The following is a 15,080-nucleotide window of genomic DNA, read 5'->3' on the forward strand; positions in this document are numbered from 1 at the left end:
TTGCAGCCAGCTGTTGGCCATATACTGATAAATGAGGGCATTTGCATCTGTGCAGGGCCTCCAGAGGCTCTGCTAGATTGAGACTATTATTTTCCATTTTGGTTACATTTTTACTTCCTGAATTTAGCAGGGAGATACTGTTTGGACAACTGGTTGTGCCATATGATTATTTTTAATTGGAGCTCAAGCACAAATGAAGAATAGTTTGCATTTTGCTTTATGGATATAAACAACAATGACACAAAATGAGCATTGCCATTCATTACTTGGGAACTGCAATTGTGTTCCACAGCATGCTGTTCAGCGCAAAAACTGAATCCCTCCAGCAGGACTAACCTGGGTTTCAGTGGCTGAACTTCAGGCTGGAATGGTGAATGCAATATAATAATTTCCGATTGCCAGAGGATTTGCATTTACGTTCAGTTTCCAGTACCCAATAATGGAGCTTCTTCATACTTAATATTTATTCTGGACTATGAAACGAAAGGCTAATTTAAACGTGTGGCAGCTAAGCCATTTCAAGTGGATAGCATCTTATTGTTGATGGTTGTGTTTTGGCCTTTGAAAAGGAGCTGGTCTTGTTCCTGTGACATACCTTTTTGTTTTTTGTTTTTTTGTTTTACTTTTTATTACACAGAGTACTGGCTGGGAGGTAGGTAATGTTTTAGTTAGTAAAGAACACTAATAGATTGGTCTGATGATGACTCCTGCCAATGCTTTGCCCACATGTGCTAGCTGTGGGTATTTCTGTTGCTGTCTGCTATTGACCTGAATTAATTAACCAAAGAAATATCAGTAAAACTGTTGTGGTCATTTTAGACAATTTAGGTAGTGCATGAATGCATTTGTATTATGACACTAATGAGGTTCTTTGGTGAATGAGCCACTTTTTACCATCACTAGTTTGTTATTTTTGTATTCCATTTCTCATCAATATTGACACAGAATACCATTTCTTCCTACCATATTTTCACCCCCCCAACACAGGGGTCGATTTAAGTTCTAATGCTCAAAGATCTTGAATGCAAAAAACTGTTTTCCGTTAGAAAGACGTTCACTCATATCCTAATGTATAACTGTAGTATTAATACTCTTCTGCTACATTAAGCTCTTAGCAAGAGTGAAATGAACTTGAGTTTAGTCCCAACTCTCAAATCTCTTAAGAATTAGGTCATGGGCTTCAACTGGGTGCCAAGATAGAGTCCTTTGTTTTGATTCTGAGATGTACAAAATTCAAATTCCTTTGCAGCAGTTCAGTGACCTAATACAGCTGATTCTGATGTATGTCTGGACCCAAACCATGAAAGTAATCCTTGAAGATCTTATGGGAGATACAATCCACCAACCTTGCCCTGGCTTGTATAAGAATGCCAGTTTCATCATCCCATGGACTGGGGGAGGGTTTACAGAGAATTATATGAAATAGGGACTCTGCCTCAGCCTTTGTTTTGCTGAAAAGATTTCCTAAGCTTCATGAAGCAAACTTAGAGGTTGTACAGTTCCCTTGCTTCCTGGACTGTGCACTACCTCCCGAAACCTTAGAATTCTGCCTTTGAGATTTGTGGTTAGTGCCCAGACTTTGACAAAAAGCAGAAAGACCCCTTTTGTGTTATTTGATTAGCTGTTTGGAAGTTACTGATATGGTTCTAATGTGGCCCATCATACTGAGCAAATTTCCCGCCCAACTGCCTTTTAGATGATCGTGCCCCTTAAAGACTTGCACATTTTTCAGACATCTCAAGATTCTTGGTTCTTTTTGCTGCAACGGCCTAAGATGGCTATCTGTCGGGAAATAGTTATAATGGAAAATACTGCAACAAATGTCCAAGACTATAAATAGATAAGTTTGAACGCGGACACCTTCATTTTTTGTCGCAGGGCAGGCACATTCTTGAGAGTGGCATGGTTTGCACATAACACTAAGACATGGTTTAATAAATCATGGTTTAATTTTTTCGCCTGAACCCCGCCCAGCAGCTTAATCATGGTTTATTAACCACAAGCAAATTATGCTAATAAGCCATGGTGTGCTTTTTGTTTAGAAACCCCGGCTTATGTTAACCATGGCATAAAGCTCAGTGTGAACTCATCCAAAATCAGATTCCCGTTGAAATAATTGGTGGTACAGGGCACTTAAGTATGTAAGCCCTTCTGATTTCAGTGGGACTCGAGTACTTCTAATTTCCTTACAGTTGTGTCTAAAATGTACCAATCAAACCTCCATCCTCATTTAAAAACAATAGAAGTGTCTCCAAATACATATCTTTTATATACACCAACGCAGACCAATTTTGTAAGGAATTTTAAGAATTTGGTAGCTGAAATATGTGTGTTTTGCATTCTCTTGTTGTTGTTAGTAAATATGTGAATAGTTTTTGGATTCCACCTCCCCAAAAGCTGTACAAGTTCTGATTTCTGCTTCTGATTTTCTCTGACTATGTTGCTCTGTCAGATAAGAGTCCGGCTCTCTTGTTTAGAGCTTTGGTTCAGAAGAGCAATTACAGACAAGTCAAAACATCCTCAAGGCATGTAATATCAAGAGTGCTAATTCCATGACCCGCCATCCGCAACGAGAGGCTTGGGGACCCAAAATCAGTTTTGGAGCCGGTGTACATTTTTGTACCACCTGGGAGCTGGCCCAAGCACGTGCAGCCTTTTACAATGCCCACTTTAACCGAAAGGCAAAGTTCATGTCACACAGACTCTCCATTTAGCTCAAGCGCTTGCTTGAAGTGGCACCCATACAGTTTGGTTGCTTCCGTCAACTGCACCATGATTCACCTCCCCCCGAAGGGTTTTCCTGGTGGTGTTAAAATTGGCACAAAACCACAGCAAAAGGCAGTTCGTGGCTGTTCCATTAATGGGATGACAGCCTGCGAGCATCTTTTCTGATCAATGTGTGTGATGCTAAATCGACCCCTGAAGTATATCCTGTCATCAGTTACAATTTTAACATTATTCAGTAATGTTCTATTGCATGGTAAAACACACCCATGGTTTATGTTCTTGTCCACTGCTTTGCACTTGAACTTTCCTCTTGCTGGACATTTTCCTTCTGTGTGGCCTTTTAATACCCATTGCATGTTATTTACCCAGTTCCAGTTTTTAAAATACTTTTTTTGTTTTGTTTATTTGCTGCCAAATGCTGCTTATTTGTTTTGGATTTTCCCTAATCAAAATACTTTCTGTTTTCTCCTCTATTGCCCTGGTTGCTGATCCTCCTCCCCACTTTTACTATTGTCTGTTGTGGTAAGTTCCTACTAAGTTGTTGGTGATTTTTTTTTTTTAAACTCCCATGGCATCCCCCAATAATTTCATTTTACCAATGACTTATGCCAGCTCAGGGGTTTATGAAACGCCACACAAATCAATCCTAATTAGGTTTGTACGGAAAAAACTTCCCAGCTAACTCCTAAAGTTAAATGTTCGTGGAGGAGTGGTTTTTCCTCATGGAAAGGGGGTTGAACTTAAGTAGGCCTTTTGGCTTCTTCAACTCTGATGTTACGAATTCAAATGCTGGGTTAGCTATTTCACTGCAATGAAAAATGTGGCATTATTGACTCTGATCAGACGGCCTTGGGCATATTTGCACTTCCCTGTGGATAACAGCAGGGCCAAATTCGGCGACAATTTTTGTTGTTTTTGGCTAAGTAAATCCAGTTGGCAAAGGTTTTGGTTCATGTGCAGAAGGAGCCTCTTAAAACTTTGTACCCAACAGATATTTACCATGCATAACAACATATTATGAACCCTTCATAAGTCATGACGGCTGTTATACCTGCTCTGCCAGTTCTGTAATGACTCTACAGTGTTCACCTTCATTCTCTTTGCCTACCAAGGAGCTATTATTTTTTCTCAAAATAATAGATTTAAATGCTTTATAATAACTTCCTTTCTCATAACTGCATTTTAGCACCTCTCAGAAACAAAGACCATGGAGTTTTAATTTGTTTTGTTTGCTTGAAAGCAAGGGTTTTGATTTCTGCGAAAACCTTTGGGCAAAATTATAGACCCTTCATGAATTCAGAACACACTTGGAACAATAACATGATCACATATGATGTTATTGATGTCCCCATCTTTTGCCTGTTGTTAATGGAACTTCGTGCTTTGGTTCTTGTGTTGCACACATTCCAGCATGCTCTGGGTTGACATTTCCCCAAAATCTTCCTAGGCATTGATCCATCAACACCCCTCCCATTCCCTCCCCACAAATTAATGGAAGCTAAATGGAAAGAACCTTCGTTATAAACACCACCTCCTAATTTGTCTTAGGTGACCATTGTTAAAGCTTAGAATGATGCCTATTTATTTGAAACTCCTGTCATAATAGTACTTTTGATTCATTACATAAGTTTCCATTACATGATGTTTCCAAGATTATTAATGGAAGTTAGAGCAATTAGCAGACAATGCTGCCTAAGCCAAACAGCTTACCTTTCCTACTACAAAAATCAAGGAGAACCCTAAAGTTTGTGGTGTATGTGGAGGGGGAGCCTCCAGGAGAGCAAGTTGGGTTCTCTAAAGCTTAGAGAGAGTTGCAGAGATTTAGAAGGTGCCTGCTCATGTGTGGACAAGCACTGTCAGCCATAAAATTACCTGTTGTCCTTCAGTCCTTTTTATCAAGTTCATTGTCGCTTTTACGGAACGTTGCATACTTTACACTTTCCTACAAGGTTCTTATGATGCACATAATTCATAAGTGAATTATGCACGTGTTGTCTATTTTGCCACATGTTGTGTGTGTTCAGAAACAGCTGTGATTCCCCCTGCATGTGCCAAGCTAAGTATGTGTGTTTTCTGCCAATGGCGGTCAGTGTACATGCCTTTCCCCCCGCAAATGGAAGCAATATCACTTTCCGAGAAACATCATGTACACAGTGGCTCTGAGTGACTTCTAATGCTTTGGATTGTCATTGAGAATAACAGTAAGTGCATTTATGTGGATGAAAGACATAAGGTAAAAGTGTTCAGAGAGAGAGAAGAGTGTTCCACAGTTGTAGGATACACATATAATTATGAATATAGGCTTAAATGCAACCCAGGCGCTTAATTTAGAGATGACATCAGAGTGGTTGAAATGTATTTGAGGGTCCTTTTCAATTTTCATGGAACACTTGATACCGTCCACTGGTACAGAGGATATGCTGAGGGACGTCCACTCTGGTAGCTTACTTGAGTCAACCTTGTTTTTATATAGGCCAGTTGGGATTAACACAGACTGAAGTTGTCTGTGCTACTATTCCAAGACGGGGGAACTTAATCTGTAGTCTTCCCAAGACTGACTTCCTGCCCATTCTGCAACTTGTACTTTTTCCTTAGGGCTGTGTAAGTAGTCTGTTAGCTGTTTCCACCTCCCTTGGGCAGTTCATGGGCCTGCTCCAGTTTCTGTCTTCGGTGTTGACCAATCTAGTTAACTATCAGAATCTTTGTTTATGGCCACAGCAGATTACCTGTCATTGAAGAAGAATGTCACATGAGAGGCTGGTGTTATTGCAAGAGTAGGCAGGTGTTCGCAGGACTGCTCTTCAGTAGTCCAGGCTAGGCAGTCAGAGAATGGTAAGGGGTGGTGACTCCTCATCTTCTCAGGACCTTTCCTATAAGGTCCAGTAGCATTTTACTCTGTCATCCTATTCTGCTGGATGTATGGGGCAACATCATGAAAATGGAGTGTCCTGATGGCATTATTTATTTCTCTCTCTAATCAACCTGGGTCCTAAAATTCTGGTTTGGCAGTGTCTGTCCATGATATAGGGAGGGATGTGGAGAAGGTGTTTGAAACTGAATCCAGAAAAGACTGAGTTGATTGGTAGGCCCTATGATCTGGGAGGGTCAGAAATATCTTCTGTTAATAATTTTGGCTTCCTAAAGCCAATGAGGTGTAGTGGTTAAAGTGTCAGCCTAGTACCTGGAAGACCAGGGTTCAAATCCCCACTTGGCCATGAAGCTCACTGGGTGACTCTGGGCCATTCTCTGCCTTTTAGCCTGGAGCTCCTTGGAGGGAAAAGTGGCATATAAATGCCATACATAATAAATAAATAAAGTCTGCAGACTTTTGCTGGACTGGTGGACCCAAGAGTACAGTGGTACCTTCGTTCTCGAACTTAATCTGTTCCAGGAGCCTGTTCGACTCCTGAAACCATTCAAAAACCAAGGCGCAGGTTCCAGTTGGCTGCAGGAGCTTCCTGCATTCAAGTTGAAGATGTGTCAAACATTTGCAAACCAAAACACTTACTTCTGGGTTTGCAGCGTTCGGGAGCCGGTTTGTTCGGCAACTAAGCCGTTCAGGCTTCCACTGTTCTTGATAACTCTATTTAGAGAAGGTGCACTTTTTTCTCAGGTTGCAAACTAACAACCACAAGAAATGTCTTTGTGCTCTCCAAGTTTGACTGTAGTAATAATGCATGCTACCTGAGACCTGGGGATTCTTCGTCACCTGGGAATGATGACGATGAGGATTACTGCTACTTGATAGGAATGGGTTGCTGTTGCTCCCAGACCTACACCAACATTTTGATATTTCAGTAACAATTAGAGACGCAGATTATGACTTACGAGGCCCTAAAGAGTCTTATCCTTGTATGTCTTAGAGCTTTCGTTTCTATTTTGTGTGCCCATCCTGACCGTTAACATAGGTGGACAATTTCTTCTTGCACGCTCTCCCTGGATGACGTTTCCCCCGGGCCCAGGCCCCAGAGCATTATCCCGAATCGCTGTCCATCCTTTCTGTTCAAGCTAGAATTGGAAGCTAGTGAGGGAGGCTTTGTTTATCTATTTTAATCCTCTTCTTTTTTCCTGTTAAGCATCTTTTGAAACGTGTTACTGGCCCAGAGACACCAAGGATAGGGTGGGATGCAAAGTTCAACAGCTAGTGCATCACATTGCTCCTTTTTTTATATAATTCTGAGTGCTGCAGCATAACTGTGCCATGAGAGTAAAGGTGAACATTTGGAGTACTTTTCTCAGCTTATATTTGTGACTATGTGCATGCAGTGTGAATTCTTTCAGTTGTGACTTGGTGGAAAGAAACTGCAGATTTGGTGGCTTCCATTTCAAACAATTTGCTGCTCTCTTATCTTTCAGTTTACATTTTTGCCTTCCACATAAGTGTGCACCACCTCCCAGTTTTATTGCCACAAGTGTTGGGTGTGTTAAGACGGCTCAGTTTACCACTGAGCCAAATGGAAGCAGCTGCTTGGAATCTTAATACAGGAGAATCTGTATATGCCAGAAGAATGCAGTTTAGCACTATGGTTCACCCCAGAAATTATGTGCTCAAAACAACTTGTCTGCTTTGAATCGCTGCGAAGTCACTTCCCCTACTAAAGAGGGAGTGTGAATAGGTGGAGAGTTGACACACGACTCTGCATCTCAAAGACTCCCGAAACAAAAGTGGGAGAGGAACCTGAGAGGCTTTCCTAGCAGAAAGGATGGATTGGCATTCGAAAATTTGTGAATTGACAGAGTGCTCCATACAATTGCATGGAGATGCGATACCAGGTCTCCTTTCCAGTGTTTGTTCTGCAAATTGTACCATTGGAAAAACAAGAGATCCCAGTGGCACTGACATTTTACGGCAGCATGCGCAGTATGTTCTCATGGACTGTGGCTACAGGAAAGTTTAGTGGTTGCCGCCTGATCCTGCTTTCATCTCTATTAGAGAACACAATGAAACATACGGTAGTCTAGTTTCCATCGCACTAATCACACTGATGCCGTCACATATAGAAGAAACCACGAGAGAGCATGATGTGGTGACAATATAATGCTATACCACTGTGCAGTCTCTCACAGCCCACACACCAAATGCGGGGGAAAGTTATTCCAACCAAGCACTGTCTCCGCCCCTTAAACCCATTTTATTCCCATTTTCTTAAATGATGAGCTGCAAAGAGCAAATTAGATAACACCAATTATTCCCCACATTTACTATTTCAGCATTCTGCTCTGGTGATGACATAGTCCATGCCATATTTTAGGCCACAGTCCCAGAGAACGGAAGCATGCAAGTAAACTGTGAAGTCCAGCAAGAATCCCTAATGATTCTTGAGTGATCCGAACCCGCAAGGTGTTGGAAATTTGGCTTGGTCCAAACTCAGAGTGACACCAACCTAACCAGTGGTAAATCTGTGCTGCTCCACCAGTGTCAAGAAAGCAAATAGCCACGACAGTGTTCCTTTCTGTAAGGTTGCTTTCTTGACTATTGCCAGCATTGCTTTCTAAACCTATTAGGCTAGCTAAAGTGGTCCCGTTCTTATGCCGAGCTACTGATTTTTATCCCATTGCATGATTGAGGCTAGCTTTCCCATAAATCTCGTAAGTGTATGGTTTAAATTTTAGTGTGCCCCCCTTTTTTTGCTGTAACTGGTTTACAATTCTCTTTAGTCCTACTTGTTGGTTTGTTTGTTCCTGCATGGCATTGTGTTCAAAGGGAGTGTTAAAAGCAATGAAAAGATGTGAAGGGGCTTTTGTATTGAAATGCTATTCGTCTTTCTGCACCTAGGATGGTAAGCGGATGTTTGGTACATACTTCCGTGTTGGTTTTTATGGGACTAAATTTGGAGACCTCGATGAACAAGAGTTTGTTTACAAGGAACCGGCCATAACAAAATTGGCTGAAATTTCTCATCGGTTAGAGGTGAGGTGGTCTCGGCAAGTCTAAAATACAATCCTGTAGTTCCATGGGCTTTCAGGGAGCTCCCAGTAAGTTTCCAAATGCAATTCAAAGTGTTGGTGCTGACCTTTAAAGCCCTCGGCCCTGTATACCTGAAGGAGCATCTCCACCCCCATTGTTCAGCCCAGACCCTGAAGTCCAGCTCCGAGGGCCTTCTGGCGGTTCCCTCATTGTGAGAATTGAGGTTACAGGGAACCAGGCAGAGGGCCTTCTTGGTAGTGACCTTCCCGTCAGATGTCAAATAAGTAAATAATTACACAACTTTATGAAGGCAGCCCTTTATCAGGAAGCTTTTTATGTTTGGTGTCTCATTGTGTTGGAGGACTGCCCAGAGTGGCTGGGGCAACCCAGTTGGATGGGTGGGGTATAAGTAATAAATAATTGTAATTGTAAAAAGAGTCAAGTTCAGGGATTACTTGACTCCCTCCCCCTACAAAAAACAAAACAAAAACCTGTGTTCACCTGACCTGTGGTCCTGTCCACATAAGCTGTAGCATTCAGATATGCAAAACAGCCATGAATAGGATTGTGGCTCAGTGCATGGGTGAAAGGGACCCTTCAGGCCAAGTAATTTCCAATCGTTCACAAAGAGTAATCAAAGATAGGAGCCCTGTTTACTTTACTTTTTAAACCTCCACAAGGTAAACGTAGGCTCAGCTTTATCTTGTACCAAGATTAGCCCAGTTCTGAGCCATGAGGTTGCATTCAGACAACCATACCTTGGCTTAATAAGCTGAGATGTGAATGAGCCTCATGCACCCACAGACGGCTGCTTCACCTTTTGCTTCGTGCAAGTTGGGAAGTTTCAGTTAGCTATAGTTTCCCCTTACATTCCAACTGGGAACGGATGGTTTCGAGCTTCCAAACAAGCCAGAATACAAATCCTTGGTTTAACCTTGGCTTAGGACCGTGACATGTTTAGGAAACATATAGTTTCCCAGCTTGAACTGAGAGTTCTATATATAGTTTATTAACTACAGTTAATTAAGACTAAATCGTTACACTCATGAATGAAAGAACAAAACATCTGCAGTCGGGGAACAAAGCTCACTCATATCTTGGCTTAGTGTGTGCTTTGGTGTGTAATGTGTGGTCTTTTAAACTTGTTTTGCTGCACACACTGTCCAGTGTATGATAAAGTGGTGGGATTTTTCCAAATTGACAAAATACTTTGAGGCAGACTCCCCCCACGTTATTATTTTTCTTGCCCCCCCCCAAAAAAAAATTAGTTCCCCAAAGTTATGCAGGCATAGCCCACACCACAGCCATAGTCCTAACTGTTTTTCATGTAATTCTGCTAACATTGTGTGCCAACCCTTCCTTTAAAACTTTGCTCCAGATTGCACTTTACAATATCTTGTTGATAATTTTCAGGGTTTTTACGGAGAGAGGTTTGGTGAAGATGTTGTTGAAGTGATTAAGGACTCTAACCCTGTCGACAAATGCAAATTAGATGCCAACAAGGTAAGAAGCTAAAAATAAGTATCAATTTGGACATTCCTGTATCTGGTGTGAGAAGTGCCCTTGTTCCTGGCTTGTGCATGGCTACATACTATGGTTCCAGAAAATAAATTGAGTGGCTAAAATGATGCTGCACCAGGGCCATTTATCTCAGGATCTCCCTGACCTTATCCACACGCCTCTCTCAATCTAGATACAGGTATCGGGTAGCAGTTTTTAGACAATTCTGGTACAGAATATAATTGATGTATTGTATCACTTCATACTATATTTTCACCAGGGAGACTGGGGCAAGAGTTGTCTGCTTTCACCGACTTTTGTATCTTTGCAACTGGCTCTGAGATTTAAGTTCACAGTGTGGAGGACAAAATGGCGGCAAGCTTGTGCTTTCCACTGGTGTGGGCCTTGTTCTGTCTCTTGGTTAATGCCCCTTGCTGCTCACTCACAAACATAAAAATTCTGTAGCAGGAGCAGCGTCACGAGTGAATGAGGGCCATGTGCGGTTGCTAGTTGGCTGGTGACTATTCTGCAGTGTATTCCTACTAGTCTGTTTTTCTGCCCCAGGCCTATATACAAATAACTTACGTGGAGCCTTACTTTGATACATACGAAATGAAGGACCGGATAACCTATTTTGACAAAAACTACAACTTGAGGCGATTCATGTACTGTACGCCCTTCACGTTGGATGGCAGAGCTCATGGTGAGCTGCATGAACAGTTCAAGAGGAAGACCATCCTCACAACATCACATGCATTCCCTTACATTAAAACCCGGATTAATGTCATTCACAAGGAGGAGGTGAGCCCTGAACAGTGATGGTAACTGTAAATTTAAGAGGGAGAAATGCCAGAAATAGAGGGGGCATGATTAACATAAAAAATAATGCGCTCAGTCAAGTTTCAGCTTGCTGATTATTGATTGGCATGTGTTTTAGATGCATTTACAAAGCTGCTTTTACTGCAAAAGCCTGAGAGGAGGAGCTTTTATTTCAGGGTTCAGGTTTTGATACTGATGATTACTATTGCTGGAAAACTGCTCTAATTTTTTCAGTAGTACTTTGCATCTAGCAACTGGGAAAAAGAAAAATCAACACACCTGTATAGCACAGTTGGTTACATTATGGTGCTGATAACACAAAGGTTGCAGGTTTGATCCCTGCATGATATGGGACAGTTGCATATTCCTGCATTGCAGGAGGTTGGACTAGATGATCCTCAGTGTCCCTTCCAACTCTACAATTCTGTGATTCTCCCTTTCCTTATTTATGAGTCTAAATTAAATATTCTTGTAATCACAGTGAAAAGAGAAGCCCCTGATGTTCTTCTTAAATTTTCCTGTGTTCGTTTCCTTAGATCATTTTGACACCAATTGAAGTCGCCATTGAGGATATGCAAAAGAAAACCCAAGAGTTGGCTTTTGCAACACATCAAGATCCAGCAGATCCCAAAATGCTCCAGATGGTGCTTCAAGGTTCAGTAGGCACAACGGTAAATCAGGTAAGGATACAGAACTTGTAGGCCCTGTCAGTGTCTTGATCAGAAAGGTCCAGGAGTACAACCATTAAGACTTGCTTATTTTAAAAAACGTTGTCAAAAATGGGTTCTGAACATATATTGCATATAAACAGTAATAATAGTGTATATAAATAACTTGTTTTGTATTGAAGAACTAAGAGGGCAGTATTATTGAAGTAGTGGCTAACAGAGTGTGTGCAAATGCAAGTAATTTGAGTGTGTAGAAGCACATTCGCTGAGTTTTACTCTCTGAAGCAAAGTGGTTCTGTGAGTTAACAGCAGAAGCAAGAGGTGGACACTTTTGATTGAATGGAACATGTGATGTAATAATCTCCCCTTCCCAGGACAGAACATCTCTAAAAAACAATTCACCTTCTTTTTAAAGGCAGACATTTCACTGAAAAGCAGTACATAATACATGTTTGCTCCGAAGAAAGCCCTATTGAGTTCAATGGGACTTATTCCTAGGTAAACATGTATATGTGATACCTAAAAACTAGAGGTCAGTGCCCACCAACTAGTAGGGGTAGGTGTCAGACCGAATCAGTATTTGAATCTTTGCTAAGTTCAACTGCATTGTGTGGAGGGAGCCACAAATATTTCATGAGAGTGTGGTGGGTCCTAATTTGAGATCTGTTTGTTTGCATCCTTAGAGCTGTTATAGGCAACATTTGAAAGCAATCCTTGTGCAGCTCTGCCTTCTCCTTGACAGTTGCATAAATGTCAACGTAGATAGGAAGAGAAGGGAGGTTGTGGAGTGTGGTCCTAGTGGGGAGACAGCCTAAAGAAATTCTGTGGAGTCTTCCATGTATGTGAAATGATTCCAGTAGCCAGCCCTGCAGAAGTATCTCACTACCTGCCTCTTCTTAGATTGGCTAAGAAGTTAGATTGGCTTCAACCAGAGCCAGGGCCTTTTCAACTCTGGCTCCAGTCTGGTGGAACGCTCTGCCTCATGAGACCAGGGCCCTGCAGGATCTGATTTCTTTCCGCAGGGCCTGTAAGACAGAGTTGTTCCGCCTGGCCTTTGGCTTGGAGCCAATTTGATTCCCTCCCTCTTTTTTCCTTTCCTTCTCCTCCTGCGATGAGGCTACATTTTAATATTTTAATGTTTCAATATTTTAATGTTGTATTTTAATTTTGTTTTTAAGTTGTAATCATTCAACGTGTTTTTATTATTGCTTGTAAGCCGCTCTGAGCCTGGTCTTGGCTGGGGAGGGCGGGGTATAAATAAAAATTATTATTATTATTATTATTCTTTAAAGGGACCACTAGAGGTTGCACAGGTTTTCTTATCAGAGATACCCAACGATCCTAAGCTCTTCCGTCACCATAATAAACTACGGCTTTGTTTCAAAGACTTCACAAAAAGGTATTGTGTTTCAATTAACATCTCTTTTTTCCCATTTTAATTGTCCTAAAAAAGATCATGATAGATATGTTGATCAATTGTCTTCTGGTGGGTCTGATTACTTACTTTAGTCCCTTCTCACCATGCAGCCCCAATGTACAGTTGTACATCAGAAGTCGAACAGAATCCGTTGCAGAAGTCCATTCGACTTCCAAAACATTTGGAAACCAAGGCATGGCTTTCGATTGGCTGCAGGAAGCTCCTGCAGCCAATCGGAAGCCGCGTCGGACGTTCAGGTTCCAAAAGAATGTTCGCAAACTGGAACACTCACTTCCGGGTTTGCGGCGTTCAGGAGCCAAAACGTTCCGAGTTGCAAGGCGTTCAACTTCCGAGATACTGTATATTGCTTCTTAATTCATTTCTGCGTAATTTAGAAAATTCCTTGAAACTTTATCCTACATTCCTCAAAAAAGCACTACTAAGGCGTGCAACAGATTTGGCATTATTAGGTGGCACTGATGTTCTTCCAGCACGTCTTGGCCTTGATCCATGAATGCTGACGCACTTCTGCATCCTTTCAGGAGCAGTCCCCTTTTTTCTTTTCTAAACAAGGGGCATTTTGTACATGTACAGTGAGCATTTTCCTGCTGTTAAACAAGGAAACACAGAAAACCTCACAGTGCTTTGTATTTACCTTTTATATACATGTTGGAGAATCATGTATAGCCAGCTGCTTTGGTACAGAAGCAGTAGTTTCATTTCTTTTTAAATGCTGTTAGACAGCTTTAGAGAAATCAGATTTCTAGGATGACTTGTCGGAGACATCTACTCCAAGAAGCAGAAAGACTGATGTTTTATTGTGTGAAAGCCAATTTTGGCATTGCGGTCACGCTGTGTTGGAAGTTTCGGATGTTTCCAAATAAGTGCAATTAGTGTTGTGACCCAAGGAGTGTACGCAAAGGAGACAGATACAATGCTGCTGGCTGGCTCCAAGAGGGTAGACTATGGTCACTTTTCTATTGTCTGAATTTTTTTGTTTTCTAGGTGTGAAGATGCACTGCGCAAGAACAAGAGCCTGATTGGTCCAGACCAAAAAGAGTATCAGCGAGAGCTTGAAAGAAATTACCACCGTCTCAAGGAAGCACTTCAGCCTCTGATCAATAGAAAAATTCCCCAGTTATACAAGACGGTTCTTCCTGCTGCTTGCCACAGGTAATTCTTATATATGTTAACATCGCTTGTTAATGTTTCTTTAAAAGGTCTCCTGGATAGGAAGCTACATGGGAAGGCAAATTGAAAATTCCTATCTGTAGTGATATAAAATCCTTACAATTACTTTACTAACACCCCTATATCTGTGGCCCCAAGCCCTGTTTCTCACACTTCAGAAGACCAGAGCCTTAGGCTTCTAGTCACCCCTGAGATAGGCGACTAGTTAATTTTATAGCTGCGCATGCAAACACTTTGTGTAGCAGAATATTACTCACCACCAGACTCTGGCGTTCAGCTTGGGAAGTAGCTTATCTCACTGTTTTTTCCTCCCCAGAGATTCCTTCAGCAGAATGAGCCTTCGCAAAATGGACATCTGAGCACCTTAAAATACACTTAAGAATTTTAAGGTACTGAACAAACGAGTGCAGTGTCATCAACACCGGGAATTTTTATAACTTTTATTTGGAAACAAAACTTTGGACTTTGTTCAGGACACCATGCACACATTTTACCAATTTACATGGAAGTGTTAAGTGGCCAAATTTCCCTTCTGAATTATTATATAGACTTCAAACCTTTTTTAACCCCATGGCAACAGTATACAAACTACTGGTGAGACTGTAAACACAACTGTTTTTTAAGACATTTTTTAATATTCAGAGGTACTCCAAATGCATCAACCATTATTTATAGCATTCTTTAATGTTAAATTTGTTTTTGTTTTAGTTCATATATTTATTTTATATTAGGAGCATTTGCAAATGCATTTAAACCATTTTTAATGCAGTGTTTATTTTAATGGTACCATTAAATATTTGAATGTTTACACTTTATTTCTTGGTGTGCCAGCTTTTAAAATTCATCTTTG

At 41.2% G+C, this 15,080-nt stretch overlaps 1 protein-coding gene across 10 annotated transcripts in view; it reads left to right on the forward strand.

Moving 5' to 3' along the window:
• Positions 1–15,045, forward strand: part of DOCK7 (dedicator of cytokinesis 7) — a 108,192-nt gene extending 93,147 nt beyond the window's left edge. For 6 of the 10 annotated variants that reach the window (XM_053392198.1, XM_053392204.1, XM_053392201.1 and 3 more), the window contains 8 exons: positions 638–652; positions 8,513–8,638; positions 10,049–10,138; positions 10,700–10,936; positions 11,491–11,634; positions 12,915–13,021; positions 14,045–14,212; positions 14,547–15,045. In XM_053392198.1, the coding sequence (XP_053248173.1) occupies positions 638–652; positions 8,513–8,638; positions 10,049–10,138; positions 10,700–10,936; positions 11,491–11,634; positions 12,915–13,021; positions 14,045–14,212; positions 14,547–14,589 (930 nt within the window). In that variant the 3' untranslated portion in view covers positions 14,590–15,045. Of the gene's footprint in view, positions 1–637; positions 653–8,503; positions 8,639–10,048; positions 10,139–10,699; positions 10,937–11,490; positions 11,635–12,914; positions 13,022–14,044; positions 14,213–14,546 lie in introns of all 10 variants that reach the window. The other 4 variants (XM_053392199.1, XM_053392202.1, XM_053392208.1 and 1 more) reach the window with 2 other exon arrangements.
• Positions 15,046–15,080: the final 35 nt, after the last annotated feature.

Source organism: Podarcis raffonei, chromosome 6 (genome assembly GCF_027172205.1).
Source record: "Podarcis raffonei isolate rPodRaf1 chromosome 6, rPodRaf1.pri, whole genome shotgun sequence".
In the NCBI taxonomy this organism is placed as follows: domain Eukaryota; kingdom Metazoa; phylum Chordata; class Lepidosauria; order Squamata; family Lacertidae; genus Podarcis; species Podarcis raffonei.